This window comes from Manacus candei, unplaced genomic scaffold (assembly GCF_025592945.1).
Source record: "Manacus candei isolate 608988 ecotype Guabito, Panama unplaced genomic scaffold, ASM2559294v1 h1tg000014l, whole genome shotgun sequence".
Taxonomy (NCBI): domain Eukaryota; kingdom Metazoa; phylum Chordata; class Aves; order Passeriformes; family Pipridae; genus Manacus; species Manacus candei.
The window spans coordinates 66,749,918-66,775,688 of record NW_026138062.1 but is presented as its reverse complement, the minus strand read 5'-3'; the positions used below and the strand labels follow the sequence as shown (position 1 = coordinate 66,775,688).

The 25,771-nt window shown below is 40.0% G+C and overlaps 1 protein-coding gene across 2 annotated transcripts in view; it reads right to left on the bottom strand.

The window, feature by feature from the left end:
- Positions 1-25,771, bottom strand: part of APP (amyloid beta precursor protein) — a 203,032-nt gene that overhangs the window by 30,234 nt on the left and 147,027 nt on the right. For both annotated transcript variants that reach the window (XM_051779758.1, XM_051779760.1), the window contains 2 exons: positions 16,280-16,408; positions 14,148-14,247 (listed from right to left, as the gene is read on the bottom strand). In XM_051779758.1, coding sequence (XP_051635718.1) covers positions 14,148-14,247; positions 16,280-16,408 — 229 coding nt within the window. The remainder of the gene's footprint in view (positions 1-14,147; positions 14,248-16,279; positions 16,409-25,771) is intronic.

The following is a 25,771-nucleotide window of genomic DNA, read 5'->3' as shown; positions in this document are numbered from 1 at the left end:
CGTCCTCCCTGTTCCCAGAGGATGGTAAGAGGCACTGCAGAGAGCTGCAGCCCACCCAGCAGTGGCAGGGAGTGATGCTGGGGGAGCTGTGCCCCAATCACCCCTTTGCCCTGGGCAGTGCCAATCCTGCACAATTTCTGTCCATTCCCTGCTGCTGATGCATTCTGTGTCATCAGGGACAAATGGTACATGGAGGGGAAGGAAGAACCTGAGGTCTGGAGCGGAGGAGCAGCACCAGGGTTAGCACAGCACTCGAGGGAGGCCACAGTGCAGGCACAGCTGGGCCTGCCAGGCTGACAGAGAGGGGCACCCAACTCCCATGATTATATCCAAACCCCTGGGGGCTGGGAGGGATTGCACACAAAGTCTCTCTCAATGCTCTGAAGCAGGAGCACGTCCTTGCCCGGCGCTCGCAGGCTCCGTTGTTTCCCACTCAGCTGCGGCGCAGAGCACGGACAGGAACTGACCTGCACAATAGCTCAAGTGAGGCAGGCAGATACTACAACCAGCAGATTATGATCACATTCATTTTACAAGCAGGGAAACAATGGCCAAAATGAATCAAGCCCATCTGACAGGATGAATCAGACACTGAATGACAGTGAGAAATTGGAAATGCCTGGCATAGACACTGCACCGGAGTCCATCACACTGAGGCAGCTGTGTCTGCATTGAGTAAATGATTTGCAAACAATTGCTTCAATCTCTGAACTGCTAAAAAAGTTTGCCTTAGGATTTCCAGTTATTGACACTAGCTGGTAAAGCCCCAGATCAATTTTTCAGTGTTGATTTTGTTCTGAGTATTGATGGCTACTTGAATCATCGGCTGCTCTAAAGGAAAGCCATGGAACGCCACTGCTACCCATCAACACAGTTCTCCCTCCCTCCTTCACAGCTACCAACTCAATTCCCCCACCCTGCAAAAGACAATTCTCTAAATAAGCAGGGAGTACAGTCACAGCTGGAGGCTAGGATGTGCGTTCAAGACTGTTTCAGGGGTTTTATTTGTAGGGAGAATATTTTATTATTAGTTGCTGGAAATAGAGAGATTCTAGGCTGCTCCTCAAAATTTCATCTCCCATCAAACCAATGGGACAAAAATTCTATGACAATCTTCCTACGATAAATGTTTTCTTGCTCGCCTCATTATTTCCTTGTAGTGCTCTGCTAAGCCTTGCCACCGAGAAGAATAAAGAGGATGTCCAAATTTTTTGGACCCCGAGAGTACGTGCTCAAAAGCATCCATGACCTTGGAAAAAGCCATGCTCAGCTGGGACCTCAAACCTCCCACCAGCTTTGAATTTGGTGTGAGGATCCACGATTGCTGCTTCTCCTCCAGACACCTCAAATTCTCCTTCAGGCACCTAAACCTTTTCTTTCTCAGGATGAGAGACAGGCTTTATTTCTGGTACTTTAATAAAACGCTTCTTGGACTTCTCATGATCTGTAAGCAAGTTTCACTCATTCTTGGGCTCACTGCAGGCATTTCCCCATGGGTCAATACTACTCAACAACAGCATTTAGAAAAATTGAAGTGTAATATGTTTGGAGAACTGGATAAAACATAATACCACTACAACTGCCTTCAAGCCTTATCAAGACTATTGTGTAATCCCACAAAAGCAAAGAAGGAGCTGAAGAAAAGAAATAAAACTTATTACAAAGTCTTCTGATGGATGCTGGATTGTTAGAAGTCATTTGTCCACAACAGCCCAAGACCACACTTCTATCTGTAAAGCTTTGCAAAGAGCACTGTGCTAGAAAAGATACCACGACAAATCCCAACAGAGGTGATGGAGTCTTGGAGTGGCAAAAACCATGTTATGCTCTGACCCTGCCTACTTTTTACTGGCACACAACGTTGTTTCCGATGTTGGACTCGGGGGTTACTTCCCAGCCCTTCATTGGCACAGCTATAATGATAGATAGTTCACGTGGAACAGTGTCTCTTGCTTCCTTGGAACACCAGCAAATCATCAACTAACTTTCAAACCATAATTTTAATTTAGCTCCTAGTTTATTATTTAAAATTTCCAAAAATAATTATAATATTTGTTTGTTGTGTTTTGAAGGAGCTCATCTACTAGATGAAAAGCTCTGCAATCACTATTATGTGCAAGGCTTTTGAATTTACTTGAAAAGCAGCTTTAAAATTAGCACTTATAATTTTGGAAGTTCTGTAAAGCCATTTAAGGTCTTAAACCAGATTAGAAATAAAGTGCACCCAAAACACCTCTAATTAAGACTAATTAGGACACCACCAAATTACATGCCATAGTTTTGACCCAACACAAAACCCTTTTTGTAAAATGCCATCTACGTGATAGAACATATACTGATGCAACAAAGATGGGCTTGGAAACCAGCTCAAATAAACTGGTACAAATGCAGAGTTTTATTGTCTCATATTTATCATCAGTGACCCTTCAGTCTGAGTTGATCATGTGTTTTCCCAAAGTTAGTTGGTTTTGAGCATGTCCTTTCAAAATGACAAAATAAAAAAGTGTCAGCGACCTCCCTGTTTTCTTCCTAACAGCAGAAATTGGAAAGTCTGAGTCCTAGTGATGGCTTCATTTGCACGGGCCCACATATTGCCTGACACCAGCCTGAAGGCTCTGAAATCGTGCACATGCTGTATGCCACAATTAGGATTCACTAAGAACACTGACACAAACGTTTATTACAGTGTGTGTGGTAAGAGGTAACATGTTTAGCTGCAGCTTTCAGTTGTGTGCCTACTTTACAGGCTAATTCAGTATGCCACATTGTCTTCTAAAGGAGTTGCACTGAGATAATGCTATCAGGTTTTTACTAACTTTGAGTGTCTGCATCTTGTCAGCTGTATGAATCAGAACTCCTTCAAAACTGGTAAAAAAGAAAACAAGACCTCTGTGCCTTATTGCAGAGTGAAGCTCTGCTGAATTTCAAGCATATCGTTATTCTAAGATGTCTTGCTACATCAAGCACTGTAAGATCTTAATGTTACATACTGCTAGGTGTCATAATTATCACATTACCAAGCCACAAAACACAATTATGTGGTATTCAGCGTTGAACTAATTCATTTGTATAGTACAAGTCAAATATAATTTAGAGAGCAACTCTGATGAGAACTTCATTGAAAGTGACCTTCCTACTGGAGGGTGTGAGAGTGGCTTTGTTGCCTGCACGCTTTGAAGATGATGATAGAGGAGTGATATGCTGCAACATTACTGTGAAATATTGGAAATGAGTCCAACCTGCAATGCTCAGATCCACACTGACCACCCTATCAGATTTAAGCTTTGCCTCCTGGCCAGCTTGTGAAATTATGCCATAGGTTTTCTTATCTGTAAACTTCTACAGCGCAACGTCTCTCTCTCAAGGTTAAAGGGAGACAGAAAGATCAAGAACCATGGAAAACAGCATTTCATGGCTTTTATTTTCCCTCCTTTAGTGACATCACCACTAGGGCAAGACCAAATAGCAGCAGCAGCCCTCCACATTTCAGAAATTCCTAACGTGTCTGAAAATCTTTCTCAGTAAGGTGAAAAGTCTTTGACTTTTTCAAGTTCTCAGAAAGGGAACATTTAAGATATCATGAAACAGTTGACCTGACATTTTTCCTAGAAATCAGTAAGGGAATAGCCATCCCATAGCTTTAGACAACACCTTGTTGGCTAAGAACCTAACTTTAGAAAACATACATTTCAACTTAAGAACAGATGCAATAATTAAAACCATACTAAAAAGAACATGCTTCTAATATATTTCAAAAAAATCACAACTTGAACACTTCCATTTCTCTCCCATTTCTTCCTGCTTCTCCTCTTTTGGCATATGTGGATTTCACTGTTTCCTGAATCACATCAATTAAAACAACCCAACTGAGTCTTGCCCTGTCAGCAGGTACACGGATTAATGTTTCAGTTCAATTTGCCTTGTACACTTTTTGTCTTAAATCACAGAAAGACCCTCAAAGATGTTTAACATATACTGAGCAATTATCCTTTTGCAGGTTGATCACAGGTTTTCTGGCAGTGAACAGTGTCCAAAGTTTGGATGATCTAATTCAGAAAAACACCTATTACCATGTAATGATTAATTTCAATACGACCTAGATGCCTTTTTCATTAGAGATGGACTTCAGCGCAAATTTAGTTTTGTACATGGCTATGCAATTATTGAGACCTCTGAGCAGAGGTTCATGAGAATTTCCACACCACTTCTTCCAGGAAGAACCAGAATCATCCTCCCCCCTTTTTACAGCCTGCTATGAAACTCAAGGTATGAAATTTTGTCTAATTTTCTAAGACAGCTGCTATGACACTCTTTACCTCCAGTGACAGAACACTGTAATTACTACAGACCCTTAGCTACCTAACAGCTACATGAATTAGTCATTAACTCAAATTAATATCAATATATGGCTATAGCTCTGTGCACACTTATAATTTTTTTAGTATTTCACAGACAGTCACCTGATTAATGATTGCATTTCCCCCTCAGTTCAAAGCAGAGGGTATTAAAGAAAGCTTGTGGGATAAAATAAGTCCAAAACCAGAAGCTTGTGTCATCTTTGAGAGTTATTAAACAGAAATTAAAGACCTTGCTCTTTCCTTTAAAAATTCATGCCTTTTTATCCATTTCTGTGGTCCTCTCATTCAATTCGGTTAAATTAATAATATTGTCTCAGAAAAATAATTCACATCCTTAAAAGCTCTTGATTTAAATGCAGAGAAATCCTACTTTCATGTTATAGCACTCTTCTGTGTAAAAATTCTGAATGAAACATTTTGTACACTGAGCCCAATGTTTTCAACACTGGGATCTCTCAGTTCTAGTATGTAAAAAGCTCCCCTCCAAGTAAGCCATGGCAACAACCCAGTATCAAGGCAGACAAGGAAAAATTAAAAAATACTTGGGGAAAAAATTGAATTGAAACTATACCATAATCAAGAATATATATTGTATGTCATCATCCTGATCCACGTAAGGCACTGTGACAAATTCTCCAAGTTAAATTTAACTCCACATTTAACTTCAAATTAACATATCATTAAGTGCTTCAAAATAGGCTGAAGATTCTAAATTAAAACAAATAAACAGCCCTACCAATCGTCACTGATATTTCTGCCAGATGAATCAGCAATCATTATTCTTCCTCAGACTTGTGTGAAGTAGAAAAAGCCAACTACATTTCCATCTTAAGTAGCTCATAAGGCTTATAAGTGAAACTGCTCTGCAAAAAACCATTTATATGAAACACTGCTACAGAATTTTATTGTCTTATTTTCTGAAAATAATTATTTACGTAATTTACTTATAAATTATTTATTGGCCTTACTGATAAAATAATCGGATTTATTTGCCAACCTTATAATACACAGTAATATTACTACTATATTTCTTTTGAGTATAAAACTCAAAACTGCAGTGGAACCTAAAACTCCACCACTTCCTAACACCTGAAAAAAGTCAGTTAGCCATCATTTTCCATAAACAAGGGCCAGAGTGTATGAATGCCACAGCAACTATTGATGTGTACTGAACTCAGAGGCAGCTTAGGAATCACTAAATAATCCATAAAAATATAAAAATTTGAACCTTAATTTATTGCCCCGATACCCTTGGTCAAAAGACAACATTTTTTTATTTGACTAATTTATAACAGTTTGAATCAGAATTCACCAAAACCGAATTGCTCCAGATAACATGTATTTTGTTTATTTATTAACTCAGTTTTAGCATTTTATAGGCCAAAGGTATCCTGGGTTGTCCGAGTATTCTAAAGAGATGCATTTATTAAATTTAACAAATATATCTATGAAGTGGGATGTGACTTATCCTGATGGCTTTTATGTCAGTTTTCATATGCACGATCTAAAACAAAGAAGCAGAACAGAGCAAGAACTGGAATCCCACCTAGGCAGCATTATTCAGGAAAATGCATTTTTCAACTGAACTGGGTATATGAGAATCTCATGGCAGGAGAAAGCTGCACTGATGAAAGATTGCTTCATTTGTAACCCCGTGTGCACGGGGACTGACAGGACATTACTGCACCATCTCCATCAATCCAGCCATTCTATAAAATCACATATCCTCAGTAATTCTTTTCCCTTTGTATCCCAATAGTAAGAGCTTGCCTAGCAGGAACACCACAGATACTCCTGACCATAATAAGCACTCGAGAATTTCCACTCTGCACATCTGAAAAGAAAGCTATGCTTGAATAAAGCAGAACTTTGTACATCGTTGGTATCAGGGGTATATTTAGCCATCCCCCTCAGTATACCTGCCCACAGAGATGCAGTTCAGACTTTAGTGTTTGAATTTCCCTGGGTAACAATTCCAGAGACTTCTCTGGGGATGATGACTGACATATTAGCTCTGTAATATATCATATATAAGGCTATAACACCTATGCTCTGCAGTCTGTAACTGGTTCTCACTGGACCACTTGCAATTTGCTGGCATGTAAGAATTGAAATTATTACTTTGCTTCTTTAACAATCTAACACTTCCTGCTAGGATCTGAGAGTGAATCACACAGAATGACACAACTGTGTTTCCAAAACAAGTTAACTGGGAAAAGAAAATCCATCACTCAACAGCACAAATGGGTTGCACAGAGGGGTATTAAAACAAGTTTTTAAATGGATACAGTCTCAGCCGGCTGCCACTGCGTCCCCAGAGTGGTCTCATGGTCATAAATTCCTTGTGTGACCTGGAGTGGGGATGACAACTTGCTATTTGAAGAGAAGTGTCTATGAAAAAATAATTCAGGCTGGAGTAATGGAAAGGACACAGAATAAGGACTTCAAGAAGGACAGAGTGCTCTGTCCATCAGCTCCCAAAGAAAATCAAGGCAACATCTTTAAACCTCCCCTGCTAAAGGATGAATGAAAGATTTATATATTCACTGAAATAGTAGATGCTTGGAAAATTAAAAAATTACTTTATTTATAAACTACAAGTCCACGATTATTATCAGAAGTTCCTGGTTTTCAGTTCTAACACTTGGATCATGAGATCAGATTTCTCAGAGATGCAAGTGAAACAGAACAGTGTTATTCAAACCAGAGGAAAATATTCTCTTAATAAACTTTGTAAGACCTTTTTATTCCAATTAAATTTCTGAATTAGAAAACAAGATGTCCCACATCTTTTCCTGATGAAAAAGCCACCCCAAACCAAAGCCATCTGAAGCCATTTATCCTTATCCCAGTATCTGTGAGCCCTGGAGGAAGTTGGCTCTTTTACTGGCTGAAGTCATATTCACAATATTTATGAGATGGAAAGAGGGGTTGTGCACACAAAAATCAGGATTCAAATCTTTTCTGAAGAACATTAGCACCTATGACAGGACACAATAGACCATTTAGCTACAAAAGATGGGGAGGATATAGTACATTGCTAATGAAAGCATTTCAGAACATCAGTGTCAGTGAAGTGCGTTTATATCTATTTTAATCATCTACAATTCTCTCCCTAATTTTCTATGACAGTTAAATATTCTGGATAGAAAATAAGAGATGCTTAAAAGAGGAAAATGTTGGCTTTATTTCCCGGTTTTTTTTTCCTTTTCTCCTGAGCTGCAGCAAAGGACATATTTTAATAGCATACAGAGCTGAGTCTGCAACCCAGAGAAGTAACTGAGATTCTTCAGCATTTCCAAGCTCCTGAACAGTGCACAGAATTTACAAAGCAACACAGACACGTATATGAATGAGCCAAATGCTTTAAAAACCAACGTCCTTGGGTGGAGAAGGTCTTAATTGCTCATCAAGCAATCTACCTGAGCAATATGTCAGTATTCAAGCATATAAAAATCTATTTCATTTGCTTATATGGGAGAACTCTGCTATCTTTAACCACTGACTCAGCAATATATTTTTTGCTAGAGTCCTAAAAAAACATCTATTCAGCTGAATGCTATAGGCCTTCAAGGGAAAAGATTAAAGGTAAATATCCACTTCACAGAAAATTCGAATTTTTCTTTGAAAAGCTAAGGTTACTGGATACATACAAACATGTCAAACCAATTACGGGAAGAAAGCACAGGCATAGTTAGTGCTGAAGTCACTCCAGGGTACCTGTGCAAATACACATTCTCCAAAGGCTGCTTTTGACTGCTTATTCCAGTTGCATTATCCTTATGGGCCCAGAGGGCAGAGCAGAATTGTCAGGAATGGGAAGCCTGTATGACAGCACAGACACACCAAACGGCCTCTTGAGAACTAGCAGGCAGGTTTTACAGAACCTTTGGCAAGACTTACACATAACTGTGCTATTTCTAGAAACTGTTTATTGAGAAATTTCTTCGTGGTGTAGACGTGCCCAACAAATCTCAATGGAAGACTTGCTGCCATGGAAAAATGTGCTGGTTTTAAAGAGATGAGGGTGGAAATTCAATACTTATAGTTTGGAAAAGATGACATCTCTTTGTGCCCAAAACTGAACACCCCTACTCAGTATTAGCTGAGTGCCTGGGGTAATTTAGAAATGACAATTCCATTAAACTCCAGAATGGCAGAAAGTATAAAACTTAAAAGGAATTGTCCAACCTGTCTCAGTTATGGATTTCTGTAACTCCTGCAGCTGCACACTGGATTTACCTTGGCTGGATTAAGCATATTTGTCAACTGGTGCAAAACCCAACTGTTCTGAGGAAGAACACCACTGATGACAATTCCTTATCTTTCTCTATGCCAGTTCACTGAACTTGGTTTGTCCCACTACACATAAATCCTAGAGTGCTAATTCATCTACCCATGCTTCAACAACACTGTTTTACTTCACTGGAAAAAAAAAAAAAAGGCATTATAACCACACTGATGCATGACATTATTGCATTGATCAACTGCTACCAGGACTTTTGCCTCTACTCTAAGAGGAACACTAGAACTGGGTCCCATGAAGTAGCCTAGAACTGCTAGTAAAGTAAAAAGAAATTTCAAAAATTTTCTAGTCTAATTGAATCATAAGGTAATTACTGTTCTTACTTGGTATGAACTATACCATTCTGTACAATCTCATTTGAATACCCCTTAGAAACCTTTCAACAGCCTTTTAACAAGCTATTGACACATTAAACGTATGTCAACTTCCCTTTATTATTCTCATATCTTGGTATGGCAACCCAACTTCAAATAAAGGTTCAGAAATCCTAAGCATTGCTTCAAGATCTTATATAGTTTTTAAAGTAGAATTCTTCCCTTCAGCTAAATCTCAAGACAGAAAGCACAAGGAATTGAGTTACAGAAAAACAAGGCACTGAGAACTCCCACTGCAGTCTGAAAGACATTACTAATTAAATATTCAAAATGTAGTTTTTAAGGAAGAGGATGAAGAAAACAAATCACAAAAAAAATGGCACCAAATAGGACAGACACAGAACTACTTTTTGCAAAGCCCCCAAGGGCCTGTTTCTGTTTTGCAATATCAATCCTCAAGCCACAGTGGTGGTTGTTTTGGACTGTTAGCCTGCAGCAAGCAACTAATGCCCTCAAACTTCTTAAGGAGGAGAATGAATGGAGGACAGCATCCTCATTCAGCTCATGGCAAGAAATGCAAAAAGGCTGTGGATGGACTATAGGTCAGAATCAGCAGCTAGAAAAAAGAAATCACCAATTAGTCCAATAAATGCTGAAAGACCAGAGCCAGCTGAGGCAGCGCTAACTTGGTCCTCCACTGACAGGTATTGGGGTCTGATGGTTAAAGAGGAAGGGTTAAAAGAAAGCAATTCTTTAGACATCTTTAGCCTGTAGCTTGTCCTTTTTCTAAAAATACTTACAAAAATCTTCATAGGAAGTTGTAAAGCAAATGTCAAGAGGAATGTATTGTTCAAATGTATTGTTCAAACTTTGTCATGCTAGGCTGGAGCACACAAATAATTGACCCATAGCACACTGTATGAATCTGAAAGCAAGCAGTGATCTGGGGTCTGCCTGGGTTTGTCCTCTCTTCTAGCTATGTAATGTTAGCGTGGCATCCAGAACATGCTGCAGAAGAACAAGACAGGCAGAGTGGAACAGAATAATAAAATAACAATAGCTTGATTTTATTTGCCAAGGGACTGAAGAAATCATACTCTTTTACTTATTGCTCATAACTGAGTATTTCTGATCTTAGGTAAAATACTGCTGTGGTATAATACAGTGCTGAATATTTTATCAGTGGTGGGCTAGAAAAGATGGAGCCGAGGACATCAGTTTGGAAATGAGCAGCAAAGACAGAATTAAAAATTCAGTTCACTGCCTGCCCATGTGGCTGATGCACAAAGCTCTGACGTAGCTTCTGATTCAGAAGCTGTGCCTGCTGTGCCACTCCCAGCAATAAATTGCCTTTTACATACATGGATAAGCAGTCTAATCAAATAAGGATTTAAAGCAGGATGTGTTCAAAGGACCTGCTGATTTCTCTTAAAGCCTGATATTGTTCTCTCTGGGCTTCTATACATATTAAACAGTATATGAGATTTACCAGATGGAAAAGGTGAGTACAAATACCTAGGTAGGCAAACACCTACAGCGTGCAAATAAATGTATCTTCTCAGATTTTCTGTGCCACTCTCCTATTCCTGGGGCATACTCCTGCTCGTGAGAAGCCCCACTTAACGCCAAGAACTACATCAGTCGCTGAGAGTGACCTGGTTTTTAGCACATTTGCATCACTGTCCCTTGAGAAATCACTTGCAGCCAGAATGCCAAATGGCCTCCTACCCAAGTGACCTGCTTATGCTTTCCAGGCTTTGTCAGAACAGTCATGGTAGACAGACTTCCTTCTGCAACTCTCATACTGGCCCTTTTTGACCTGCCCCAACATGAATAAAACACAGCCAGGAGTATCCTTCCTCACACATCTGGAATTTGCTGCTACAATACCAGCCTGTCACCCTAATGGGGCATTTGCACACTACATACTGGTCAAAGGCTTAGCAGGAAAATCCTCACTTTAAGTGCTTCTTTCTACCCTTTGGAGTGCTGTGGGTTTTTCCACGTATCCATGTACTCCTACCACAACACTCACTGTTAAAGCCAGTGGACATGAGCTGGTGATGAAAACCTGCAGATAAGGACTACAGCTCTTAAATTTTACCCTGACTTCCTGCCACCATCTCTGCTGGATTTATGAAATTACAAGAAAAGGTTGTTTTAAAAGGCATAAAAGCCTGCTTTTAGCACAGAAGCTGAATTTCATGTTTTGGATTCTACACCTTAAAACTATGGCTGTAAACCTGTCTTTTGAGGCAGGAATTTCAAACATAGCCTGTATTTCTAAAGGGAACTTCAAATGTCCAACTGCTAGACTGTGATTCATCTGATCACCAAGCATTAATCAAAAAAAATCTTCATATTGTTGAAGAAAACATTCTCTACACAGCTTCTATGCCCCAGGAATAACTCCAGAACCTACCTCATACAATTCAAATTCATTGCTCAGCAGAAAGACTTCAAATAGAGCAGACAGGAGTTAAAAGTGTGCACCTTCAAGCACATTTATCTTTCAGTGACAGAACACCACCTACTACTCATGGATGAACCTCTGGCAACAGACTACCAGTAAGACATAAGGGAAATTTTCATGTATTCCTAGTTTAGTTTCTAAAAAAAAAGAAAAAAATAAATTCCAAGACCTGAGATTCAAATTTGTCAATGACTCCTATGGAGAAACTGTGCAAAACAGGTCATACTATCTCTGGCAATGAGAAAAATCTAGTCAAAACCAGCACCTTATTAGATGTAGGAGGAATTAAACCCATGGTATAAATTCACAGCAAATTAGACCTCATTTATTTTCCTGCTCATAGAGCTACTTGTTCAATTTAGGATAAAACTACCCTTGTCAGAGCTCTGCCTTCTAAAGCAAAGATAGTTCATTCCTGAAGGTGAAAACTGTTCATGAAGAAGTCTGCAGTAAAGAGTGGCACTAGAAACTGAAACTATAATGCACAAAAAAAAATGAACTAAAACTATTTTCAACCATGTCTCCTTACATGTAATTTATTATTCAGACACTCTGTGTGTGAGATGTTTTTACCTAGGGTATTTTTCAACTTTTCTGCTGACTCAGAATTTCCAAGTCAATGGTTCTAACAAAAGGTATTTAGTGAAACATTTGTCTTTTTGATCAGAGTTGTAATATTTCTTGGGAATGCTACAAAGTGCAATTGTATTAGAATTTTACTTCTCCACAGATTCTTCAGCTGTTATAGATGTCCTTTTCCATGGGTTTAGAAAGAGTACAGAGACTCAGAAACTCAATAATTTCAGAAAAGAATTTCAGTCAGGCTAATCAGTGCTCAAAAGCAGAAGAATAGTATCTTCCTTTAACAGATGGGCATGACCTCCACAAACTTCCATTAAAGTCAACATGTAAAACCAAGCATACAGACAATGTTACCTACGAGAAGAATGCTGATACTAAAAGACATTGGGCTTTTTTCTCATAACTGAGAACTGTTTTATCTAGATCTGATATTTTACCCAGATCTGATAGTGCTTTAATTTGGGCTGCTTAGTAACTCCCAGTGTGAGAACTTCATTTTCATTGCTTTAACCTTTGCAATGCTTTGAAAGTTTTTAGCACAGTCTAAACCATAAAAAAAAATCAAGGTAGGGAAAAACTACTCAAGAGACTGTAACAGATGTTTTCTTTGAGACTTCTTAGCTGCTCTCATCTTATTAGGAAATAATATCCTACTAATTTTAGGCTCTTTTTTTCCCCAAAAAATTAGTATCATATTTGCGATTAGGAGTCAGATTTTTGTAAACCACTCAGCAGTTAATAGACTTTTACTCTCATGTCACTTCAAAGACTCTGAAATTCCCATTCTATTTCCTTATTTAGAAAGGAGAAGAAAATTTAGAAGAATGCCCTCACCAACAAGTATTAACACTACCAAGAATAGAATAAATTGAAATTTGAAGCAAAAACCTGAAGGGAATGATAGCAGTGCAAAAGGAAAACAAACTGAGCATCTCAAAGACCTAATAGTATTGACATCTTCTTTGCTACAGAAATAATATGCTTTCAAATGATCAGTGAGATGTTGTTCCTCCCCAAATGACTCTACACCCGCAGACTAAGACTGCTGATTGTGCCTTATAATTGTGGAGCATGGAAACACATGGGGAAGGATAATTTCTAACCAGTTATCCTTTTGTTTCCTCCCAATCCCTTCCACAACTTCCTGATCTCATCCCCAGCCCTCTCAAGCTACCTCACAAGTAGAAGCACATCTCCTTCCTAACTTATGCTTTGGGCAAATGAATCCACTGCTACTCCCTGTCCATCCCCTCCCTGTGTCCTAAATGCATCCTAATCCTTACTGCAGAGGCATGCCTCCCTCTCTTGTGTTTTAAAGAAATCAATAATTTATTTAATCAGCTGAGGCTGGCTATTTGTGAAACTAATCCATTAACTGCCATTCACATCTTGTGAAAAAAGCTGTTCCAAAGACAATGGCTGTCCCACCTCCGGCCTTTACATTTAACCATCTGTTATTTTTCCTAAAGAGTCACATTAGCAATGTGGACCTGGATGGAAGGAAGGGCCACTCTCCCTCACAGCTATCTACTGTGACAGCACTCAGGGAAGATGCAAGCATGGGACTGTTGCTACTTGATTCATCCACAGCCCAGCTCATGTGCTGGACATGTGAGAGGAAATGAGATATCCATTTGCCCAACTAACCAAGAACTAAATGCATGACCATTAGGCTACTGCCAAGTTGATACGTTCACTTTTCTTGGGTGCTTGGGTCTGCAACTAATTTTTTAGATGTAGGATTTCCAAAACATCTACATCAAATGATGTAAACACTTATCATGTAAATTAAGTATCCAAATCCAGGAAGGATTTGCTAAATCTCATTGTCAAGAGCTATACCCCTATAGCATGGAGGCTCCAAATGGCAATGAACATATTTCAGGGAAGGCATTTACAACAATGTGATGACGCCACTACATGTGTTATACAGGATTTGTATTCCAAATGTTCATTTTAATTTAATTTAAAATTTGAGAACACTGGCAAGTTTACTCTATTTTTCAGCTGGGACAGTGTATCAATAGGAAAAATGAGATGATGTATTTTAGCTTTTGGTGGTAATTTCTCATCACAGAAACATATTCCTGATTCTACATTAATAGTTTGCATACCGACTTCATCCTGGATCTCCTCAGCCACAGCAGGCACGTTGTAGAGGAAGGAGAGAGACTGGTTCATACGTTCATATATCACACGTAGATGTGTCATAACCTACGGAAACAACAATATTTTAAGGAGAGGAATACTACGGATAATTTGACATTATCGCAAATTTTATAGGTTATAGAAAGCAAGATTTTTTTCACTTGTTCTAGGTATATGATCTCAGTATGCTCTATGTACTGAAACTGTCAAATCCATTACAAAATTCACCTCTCTCCGACAGCTGCTACAAAAATAGCTTCTAGATGCTCTTCCACAGCAACTACCTAAAATCCCATGGGAATGCAGTTATTTAAAGCAGGGATTTACATTTGCTGTGGGGCAGAGCATGTACACAAGCAGCTATTGTGGCAGAAATCCACAGCCTCATTCATCTTTCAACACCGTTTACATTTGCCCATACCCTTAAGTTTTCACAGAACACGCAAACCAAGTGAGGTGCAATGACTGCTGCATCAAAGTGTTTCAGTTGTTTGGTTTTATTTACTTATTTATTAAATCCCAATACTGCAAAAAGAAACAGCTCTCTGAGAAGAAGAAAAAAAAAAAGCTTTGTAAAAACATCTGCCAGCATTTTCAGCTGAAAACAAAAATATTTCTACCCAGAAGCATTACTGCATCACCTCATGTGATTACATCTCTATTGCCTCTGGTGCCCTCACATTGCTATGGGTTGAGTCATATAAATGCTCGCCCAGGGTACTCTTCTAAGTATCACCTGTCTTCAGTAGAAAGAGAACTTGAGGTGCATTTTAAAAGACTTATAAGACTGACAGGGTAATTAGGCCTAAAAAGGAAAATGTGTCGCAGAAAGCAATTTTAATGAAAGAACAGTATGATTTCTTCAAATCCAAATAGAGTATTTACGGTTTTGAACAAAATATTTTGGTTTTTATTTTCCACTGAAAAAAAAATTCACAAACAGATCCTCCAGGCTGTACTTCCCAACCTTCTGACCAACTCAAGAAACAAAGATTCTGTATCAATACTCATTCCTATAACAGCATACTAAGCTTCACTTCTTGTTTTTAAGTATCAGTTTCCATTCACCTGTGCTGCCACACAACCTGCATTGGTTTTTGTTATTAAACAATCCAGTAACTTAGAAACTAAGTCATGTTAAATGCTTAAAACAAGACAAAGGCAACGGTCACAGTAGACGATGGTTAGAAGGGTGCATTTCTGACTCCAGCCATTTCAAGACAGCACGATCTGAATGTACACATCTGGCTGAAACAGATATTTGAGAAATCTAATCTGCCATTCAGGGATGTACATGGTTTTGATTTGGCTTTTAGCAATACCAGTCAGTTCAAAAACTGTGGCTGGAACACTGCCTGCCATTGAATCCTGCAGAGGGAACAGCATCAAATTCCACAGATTACAGCATACTGTTTTAACAGCTTATCCATTGTGCCTTCAATTTTAATTGCGGTTTTGAAAGCCAGTTTCATCTTCAGTCTTGGGGTTTTTGTTTTCTTGCTTTCTTACCCTCCATGATTTATGAAGACGACATAAAAGCTGTTCCAAAACATACACATTGAGGACTGCAGTAACATTCAGCAGTTAAAATGTCATGAACTACAGTGTCTATTTTAAAAGAACACATTAAACTCAAGTGCATCACAGCAATCACATTTATAGACATTGCAAGGACCTCTGCAATGACTATAGAAAGGTTGGTTGCAGTCAGGTGGCTATAGGACTTCTTGTTCTGCCACTTCAGCTGAGGGAAGCACAACCATGTGTGGTTCTAAATCTACTACTGACGTTTTCCCAGAGATATTATTTACCAAAGCATTAATTAAGGCTCTCAGCATTAATGCTCTGAAAGGCTCCTCAGGAAATGCCCATGACTGACTCGCTGTCTGGATAGACAGAAAACCTGTTTTCCGGTTCTTCTCAGAAGAAAAATCATACCCACACTACTACATCTCTTTGCTCTAATCTGATGGAGAGAAGATTATTTTTGATTGCATATAGAGCTGTCCACAGAAAGGAGTCGGGTAGTTTATAAAAAGTAGGTGGACAGAAATTTCACAATGGTTATGAACAAACACTAACCCTCAGTGGGGGTTACCTGAGATCTGATTTGGGCAGCTTTCTTTGGGTCTACCATGCGGACGTGTTCGAAGTGTTTGAGGGTGTGCTGTCTGTCCTTCTGCTCAGCACGCACGTACTTCTTCAGCATGTTGAACACGTGGCGAGGCTACAGGAAAGAAACAGGGGGAAAACATCAGTTTAGAACAGCACATATTTTATTTCCTTGCACCGGAGATGTATCCCAAGCCATCCCAAGACCCTTGTGCCTGCAGCAGGTCTGACTGCTGTAAGGAACATCCACTCACTGAACCCATTAGTCAGGAGGCACTGTTATAACAGCAGTTGTAGGCAGTAGATAAGGTTCCTGGGGAGGGTGTTCAGGTTTCTTCCACAACCATTAGTGGAAGTTTAGCTATTGCATTTTCTTGTCTGACTGCTATACTACTGGCCCAACAAGACAGCAACTGCCATGGTAGTTAATGGACACCCAACATCCATTTCTTTTGCGTTTTGCTTCCATTCACTCCATAAGATCCTATTTCTCCTCTCCCCCACCTCAGGAAGCCCACATGATCCAAGCTTCCAGTTTTGCAACCTTCATCACTACCAGGCAAAGTCCTCTCAGAAGATCTGCTGAAACCTGGACTCTATTGGAAGCATTTCAAGGACTCTCCACATGTGGTCTATTATGCTGGATATTCAACCAATATCAACATCTGTCAACTGCAGTTAAACTTTAGCAACAAAAAAATTATAGCTGGTAACTTTTATAAACAGTAAACAGAACGTGCATTTTCAGATTCAAACCAGAAAGTAACCTGCCCAACAGCTGCATGGAAGACCATGTGAAAGCACTACTAAGCCAAGGAATTTTCTGCTCTACTCTGAAGTGGTGCAGCCTCACCTCAAGTCCTGTGTGCATCACATTATAAGAAAGACATTAAGCTATTAGAGAATATCCAAAGGAGGGCCATGAGGATGATGAAGGGTCATATGAGGAGCAGCTGAGGACACTTGGTGTGTTCAGCCTGGAGAAGAGGAGATTGAGGGCAGAGCTCATTGCAGGCTATGGCTTCCTTGTGAGGGGAAGAGGAGGGGCAGACAGTGATCTCCTCTCTGTGCTGACCAGTGACAGGATCCAAGGGAATGACTTGAAGCTGAGTTAGGGGAGGTTTATGTTGGATATCAGGAAAAGTTTCTTCTCACAGAGGATGGTTGGGCACTGGAACAGGTTTCCCAGAGAAGTGGTCACAGCACCAAGCCTGACAGAGTTCAAGAAGTGTTTGGACAATGCTCTCAGGTACATGGTGTGACTCTTGGAGATGGTCCTGTGCAGGGCCAGGAGTTGGACTGGATGCTCCTTGTGGGTCCCTTCCGACTCAGGATATTCTGTGATTCCATGAATAATCACAAGACTTGATTGCAAAACTTTTAAGGAGGAAAAAAAAAAATAATCAAGACGCTCCTGCTCTGTCACTATTGTTACTCCCCCCGGGGAGAAAAAAAAGAGGAAAGGAACCACTGACCTGAGGTACAGAACAGACACATCCAGAACACTCAACTGACTGAAAAGACTAAGAAAAGACCCTCTTGGTCTCCTGAAGTTTCTCAGCTTAGGTGCCAGTTTGTAAAAATATTAAATCTATGTTTATATTGCAAGTGATTTTAATTAGTAAAAGCTATTAAATATACGCCTTTAGGCATACAATTGAATACAAAGACAAGGTGTGTAGCTGAAGGGAACCTGAAAATATACACAGACTGATGACAGAACAGTGAAGGTTAAGACGTGTATTCCTGTGTACTTTCCTGCTCTGCACAATAGTAGAGTGCCAACACAGGAAGCATTCTCCAGCATCCAGCTAAGACATTCATTTTTAACTCAGAGTTTATGATGGATTCTGGAAATCGGCTCCCTCTCCCTCCATTCCCACTTGTGGTGCTGTGCTTGTGCATCCTACCTGAAGGTGCCAAGCAGTGAGAAGACAGGGAAAGGTGACCTGACTGTGCAGCAGATTAAAGAATGAGCAGAAGTGGTGAACAGCTGGTCTGGGCACTGGCAGTGACACAGGGAAGAGGGTGTGGAAGTGACAAAATGAGTATCAGAGGCTCTGTGCACAGCTTTCCAAAGCAGGAATAACTGAGGGCAAAGTTAAAGTTTTAAGACTTAGATCCATGGAAAAATATAGAGCCTAAACTAATTTAACATCTGCATGAGAGAAGAATACTAAGCTATGGAGCTCAAAGATTTAAAAATCTCTTCAAGTTTAAGAGAAACAATGGATTTAAATATGTCTGAGGAAAGTAAACCAAAGGTTATTTGGAGAAGATCTGTCAGACAGAAATAGAGATGTGAAGCCATTTCCTGTCAGAGAACTAAATTTAGTGGTTCCATGACAGAAAATTCACTCATGAGGAAAGTAACTCCAAGCCCCCAGAGCCAAGTACCCTTGGATGATGCTGCAAGAAACTGTGGACAAATGCTGGAAAGCGAGTAATCCTCACAGTGTTGTGGTAATGGCCAAACTACTGAAATGCCAACTATAAAGCTTTATAGAAATGAAGGCTAGAAGACCAGAAAGTTTAATAACAAGAAGAAAATTCTGAACACAGAGGTTTTTGTTACCTTTCCTGATAATTCAGTTTTCCCTGCCCCCAAGACACATCAAGGTAACAGGTTAGGGTAGACTAGAGAGAAAATTATTAATTTCTATTTTTTTAAGAGATATTCCAAATTAAGTATAGTGTTTAAAACCAGAAGAGAATAGCTTTTGTTTTCCTAGAGTGTGTTTGCATTCACTGCAATATCTACAGGAAACTTTACAAGTAGCTTGTTAGTAGGATAACAATCTTGAAAATACCTGTCAAATACCACTAACAGCAGTAGTCACTTGGGTACCAGCCCAAGCAGCCCACCTTAAGTGTCTTAATAACACTGAGAAACATCCCAAAATTATCATTATAAAGGAGAAATGAATGCATGCCTCTAGCATGTCTGGCCAAGAAATCTTCCTGTGATGGCAGCAGAAATCCATAATTCAAATTTCGGACAATGCAGAAAGAATATTAAATGCAAGGTGTTTACTTACAGGAGCAGAGACTGCTTTTTCTCAAGCAAAAAAGAAACCCCAAAACAATAGAAACTTGCTGTCTGTAGGAATATAAACATAGAGAGCTTGTGCTTTGTTTTTAAAACTGTCCAAATGCATGTTTTAAATGCTGATCTAGTGTTCTCACATGGCCTAAAAGTTTGCGACATTGCTCATTGCTTTGCATACCCCAGTGTGGAAAGGGGGTACTACAAACAAGGACCACATTCTACAGCTGAATGTAACTTAGAAAGCAAAAAAATATTAAAAAAATTAATTGATCGTTTTCTTCTCAGTGCTGAGAACTGTAAGACCTACTGCTGCTCGCAAAGTTTTAACTAATTCCTGGATCAGCAAAAGTACCTCACCTCAAGTCCTGCCTCTGGATTGTACTTCATACATATTTTCCTTTAAATGTCACTATTGAGTGAACTGGTTGTACTTTAAAATCCCACCCACGCAGACACTTTTTGCAGAGATACTTTCAGCAAGATCTGCCCCAAAATCTAATACACCAAGCAGAGATGTGAATTCCAGTGATGGTGGAACAGAGGGACCACAAGGAACAGCCAAGGTCAAGCACAGAGGTGGGGAAAGGCACCACAGGCTGAGGAGATGCAGTCAGACCCCATGTCTGAAGCCATTATATTCACAGCCATCTATTACTTCGACCCTGGGCCAGAACCTTCAGACTAAATTATAAATGAAAGCTGTGCTATTCTCAGCTAAATTAAGTTCCCAAGGCCTCAGCTCTGACATTGTCTGTGGCAGAAGAACAAATGGCTGACGCATCCCTGGGCCAGCCTGGCACCTCTTGCTCCTCATAAATAATGTACTGACCACCAAACTTCATTAAAAAATTCTGGGTCTAGCACGTGAAACCGTGCTGCATTTTTTGCCAGGGAAAACTGTGCGTGTTTAATAAAAAATCATCTCACAGATAAACTAACTTGGATCAGCCACCAGGGGCTACCTAAGCCTCATGAAGTAATTCCACTATTTTCAGTGGTTTGTGCTTGTTTTTTTGGTTGTTTCCTTTTCTTTTTTTTTCCAGTCTTCCTCTGAAAGCAGCCAGGATACTACTGATGATGTTGATGACTGTGATTTAGGCAGTGACAGGAATGGCCAGCGACTTCCTAAGCAACAGGATCCAGCGCCACATCAGAATGCATTTTATTTCATTAGCAATGCTGTTCACTGAGGAATAATACTGGCTACTGAGTACTCCAAAACACTGCACTGGCTGGCAAGAAGCTTAAATCCAGTGTCATGGCACACACTCGCTGTTCAGGCAAATGCAGAACAAAGAGAGACAAACGTGTGCGCGCAGGTGTGTGGTGGCCGATCCAGGATGAAGCCGAGCGAATGCTACCATCATGTGCTTCCAACTATTTTAAGCACACAGTGTCATGCCATTTGCTCCCATGAAACTCATTTCAAAGCTCCCCTTTCTCAGCAGTTTCAAACACTTGCTTTTTATCTACAACAGCACAGATCGATCATAGCCCTTTTACGAGCTATCGTGACAGTCCCGCAGATGTACTCGTGTCTGCAGGTATTTTAGCTGTCAGTTTAAAATCCTGTCTTATGCTAGAGAATGTTGTCAAAATATTATTTCATATAGTTTTCATGAGTATGTTGGGACTTGCATGCATTCAATACATTTGGTACAAAGTGGACAGGTTCACAGGCTATGTATTGAGCTACATAGACTAATTAGGCTGACAATGCGCCACTGAAAACTGATTTTCTACATAAAACTGTAGAGAATATGCCTTGTCTCTTTTTTGGAAGACAGTTCTTTCTGTGAATTTATATATATGTATATATGCACCAGGGCATAGGTACCTGTACTGCAACCCCCTGCTTTGAAAGCTAAACCAGGCAGTCCTGAAGCTGGTTATCAGGTTTCCAGCTGCACAGGGCACAAGCCAAATGAAACAGAAAACACTCATGGCTCCTGAGCTACCTGGTGGCAAGTTCCAGACCCACTGACTCTGTAATCCAATGTCTTTATCTCAAGTGGCATCAGCATTGAGATAAGGTCACCCTCATAAAGGAATCACACAGGAGATCTGAAATGTCCCAAACCTAGTTTCTAGCAAGTTACATATATACACACACTTATGAATATACAACCATGCAGATGCTTTCCCCCACAATGATCTCTACACTGCTCCTAGTCTGCTAGTTCAGGTTTTAAGGGAGTGATGAAACAGCACAGTTTCACTGAGCTTGGAAAATGGAAACGTCAAATACAGTTTGCATTGCTAAAATCTAAATTAGACTCTCCTCATGGAAATCCAAAATACTACAGAGAAACCACACAAAAATTAAAGCACTTCTGTGTCTTGAAAATACAACTTGCTGGCTCTGTGCCATGGAACTTCCATGGGAAATTTGGAGCTGGCTTGTCATTTTTGATCAAAATTCGCTCTAAATCAGAGAGGAAAGTTTCACAATGCTGCACTGTGCTAATCTTGCCTTTAGAGAAAAATCAATCAGCAGTCCTTTCTGATTACTGCTCCTGCAATATGCAACAATTGCTTCTTTTCATTCACTATTAGGGATGCCTTGTGTACCATATTCAGTATATTTTACCTGCTACATTATTAACTAGCAGGTCATGTTTCACATAAGAGGAGTAACTCTAGAAACATTAAAGAAAGGCTGGACAGGATGAATGCAAGACTTTTACTCACGGGCAAAACAACTAAACCCCTATCCAGCTACCTGTCCCATGGAGTTATAGATGCCTTCTCATGATTTCTGCTAATTTATAACAAAACCTGTCACCTCAAATATCACAAACACATGGCTACGGTGGTACCTAAAACTTCCATTTGCCTCCTCTCCCAAGGACTTTTCCTGTGGCCAAATAAAATGAAAACAGTATTTGATTCAATATATTATTTGTTTTTACAGTATTTGAACTTATTGAACTTTGACAAATAAGACAAATTTTGTTTCTGCTCACTCTTTTAACATACTTAATTCCAGATATAACGAACCTCGCAGGGTTTAAAACACAACACTCTGGATTTAGTCATATAGAAGCTTCAGAAGGTGCCAAAAAATGGAGTTAGGTGACCGTGTTTGTTGAAATCTGACTTGGTTTAAAACAAGCTGAAATCCATGCTATTTCACAAAAATCCTACAAAGATAAGAGTATGTGAGAAATTCCACAGCTGGAAGTTTATGGATTTGGAAGAGCAGAGCTAAAGGGTGGAGTATTGGAGCTGGACTGTTCTTTCCTGCTGCACAGGAGGATTTTTATCACTGGATCAGCAGCAGTGCTTTGGCCTCCTTCCAACTGCATATTTCCACAGCAACCTTGTTGGACTCAGGAAGGGGTTTGATGTTCCCAAACACTGAGGCACTGAGCATGGGCCCCTCTGCAGATTCCTCTTCCCTAACCAAATAGCCAAACTTGACTAGTTTCAACCCGTGCTGTGCTCTCTTGTGAACAGAAACTGCTCCCACAGCACAAAGGTACCAGAACAAATTCTGAAGGCAAAATTCTGAAGAAAAAAACCCAAAACCAAATACATGGAAAAAATTCTAATGTATTAATGTAAATGCTAGGGTTGATTTTAATGATCCTGCTCTGTTCAGCAAGAATTTACATTTCAGTAAAATACTGCTGAATTAGAAGAGAAGCATTTAAAGGTGATTTTAATGATTATACGCTCGCTTTAATCTACGCGCAAAGTAAGGAGGTTAATTAATTACCTTTCAAAGTTTTCCTGTATGTTTTCCTTCTCTGAAACCCTTTATTTCATCACTAGGAGCTGGATTTCTTTTTTGCCTCTCTTTGTCCCCCCCCACCAGCTTCCCACGGAGAATGTGCCTCTCTTACCAACAAAGATTAAAAAGGGAGACATAAATCCACCAAAATTTGACATGCACGCGAAAGAGGGAATACAAGCAAATTACAGAATCAATCTCCTCACAGAGAATGATGGATTTGAATTCCCCCATTTAACTTGCAAAATGAAGGGGAAAATTTCCAACTGTTTAAAAAACTAGAGGCATATTGCTTCCAGCTGCCACTAATCCTCCTTTTCTGTAGTAAGCCCATCAAGCAGGATGAAACAATACAGTATTTTGACACTGGATACTGAACAGCTGCACCCCATTTTCAAAGGCAACAAAGTAGAGCAGCACAGCTAAGCTGGATCAGGAATCAAGGATGAGGATCAAATTTTAAGTTTCTGGGCAGCCTGCATGACAGTGCTTCTGAGAACAGGAGTACAAATATTTGGTTTTGCTCAAATTTATTTTCTCGTAGACCTTGAAGCTATGCAATTTCCTCTCTGTGTGCTCCCTGCCTCCCTTGCTGCCCAGACTGGTACTCTGAGGCACACCTCTGACACTGGGCAATCATCCATGTAACACACGAAAAAACCCTGCAGTTACAGTTTTTGATCTGGTACAGAAGCTATTCATAAAGGATTCACAGCCTTATGTATTTTAGGCAGAACAGCACTGAAAAGAGCTGATTTTCTAGGCAAGAACGTACTGACTATCCTATTGTCCGAGAACAAAGATCCCCCTAGTCCCATATCCTGCTATCCTTCAAGGAAAGCCTCTTCCAAAGGAGCGAGTAAATGATGACACTTCTCCTCACACAATCTTCCAGGTTCCCTCTGTCCGTAGCTCAGGGACTTTCCCAGACAGAGAATTTTCTCTTCAGCTCCCCTGAAGAGCCTACTACCCCTTGAACACAAGCACCACGTGATCTGTGTACATACAGAAAACAAGAGGTCTCAGCAGGTCAAGGATTTCATCATTCAAGGAGAACCATGTATCACATTCACGATCAGTCTGATGACACCAGGAGTGCCAGACTCACTGTACACATGTGGAAACCGATCTGCAGGCAAGGAGTGGTCATGGCTTTCTAGACATCCAAGAATAAAATGAAATCCTGCTGCTTCAAGTGGTCTGCCAGAAGTGCAATAAATCTTGGGAAATGTTCAAATTCAGTAAAAGGCAATAGGTCCAAGTTATTAAACAGCACATGGGAAATACTTCTTTCTACACACACATGTACACATCTATGTATATATACTCATACACACCAGACTTAGGGGTAACCCTCCTGGCTGTGTGCAACACTTCAATAAAAAAGCCTAACTTACTTTTTAATTTAAACCTAGACTCTGCCCTTACAAGTCTAGAGAAAGAGACTCTATCACTTTAAATATTCAGAATCTACTTTTGTAGTAAACATACTAATAGCAAACCATGTAACTTGAAGGTTGTGAAAGGGGGTTTGAACTGCCAGAGTAAAATATAGCTAGGCTATCAGAGCTGAATTTTCCATTAATCCCATTTTCTCTTTGGCAATGCAGCCGAAGTTTGGATTCAGAGTGTATTCAGATTTCTGGCTCCATATCTGCAGAGCAGTAAGTGGACTGGATTAACTCATTAGGCCGTTCAGCCACCATCAATCACTCCCCAGGTTTCATCCTCACACTACAGCCAGACAAATCCTCCTGCTGAATTCAAGGTCAGTGTTGTCATGGGCTTTGGCCCACACCTGACCAGCAGTTCAGGGGCACACATGTCAACTGTGAGCAGCTACAGAGCACACAACCAAAAAATGCCAAGGTAAGGACAGGACCATCAGCACGACTGACTAAGGACTTATTTAAAGATACTATTTTCTAAACTGTTCACCCCTGTCAGTTTTGACATGAGTCCCCATTTGGTAGCACCTTCAGCTCATGTTACCTCTGTGCTTGCTGCCTGCTCCTTTCAGAATTATTAGCTTTTGTAGGATATATATATAGGATATATACTCAATATAGGATGCACCTCAGTCTTTCCAACAGTACCTTCAAAACTTCTACTGGAGTCATGTATCAAGCCATGTTCTTGGACAGAACCTGTCAGGCCTGATGCTCTCCCTCTGACACAGGAAATGTATCATTAATTTTCATGTCCTGGGAGCTGACTACAAGCAGCACAAGCACAAAATGCAAGTTCTTCTGGTCCCAAAGTCATTGTTAACATTTTTGTCCCTTAGACTTCTGCAGCTGAAGTTCACTTTGTGTTGTGTGCATTCCATAAACATGAAAGGTTGAGTTCCCCAGTGCTAGGAATAAAGTAGCACATTTTGGCAGCCCTAGAGATCACTCTGCTCTTATGTGGTCCCCATCATCCTCTTCCACAACCCCAGATACCTGCAGAACCAAGCTGTCAGCCTGATCCACACATAGTTTGAAACCAAATCATTTTACTGGGCTACTTTTCAGACAGAATTATATTTGAACAGTGCTCAACTTAACAGCAGGAAAGTTTAGCTCTAAAGCCAAACGTGAAACCCCACCTCCAGTGAATAGCCCAAAACCAACTGCAAGAAAGCAAACACGACCTGCAGCCAGTCCATGCTCTCACCTCACCCAGTTCTGAGCTGCAGACTCCAGTTTCCT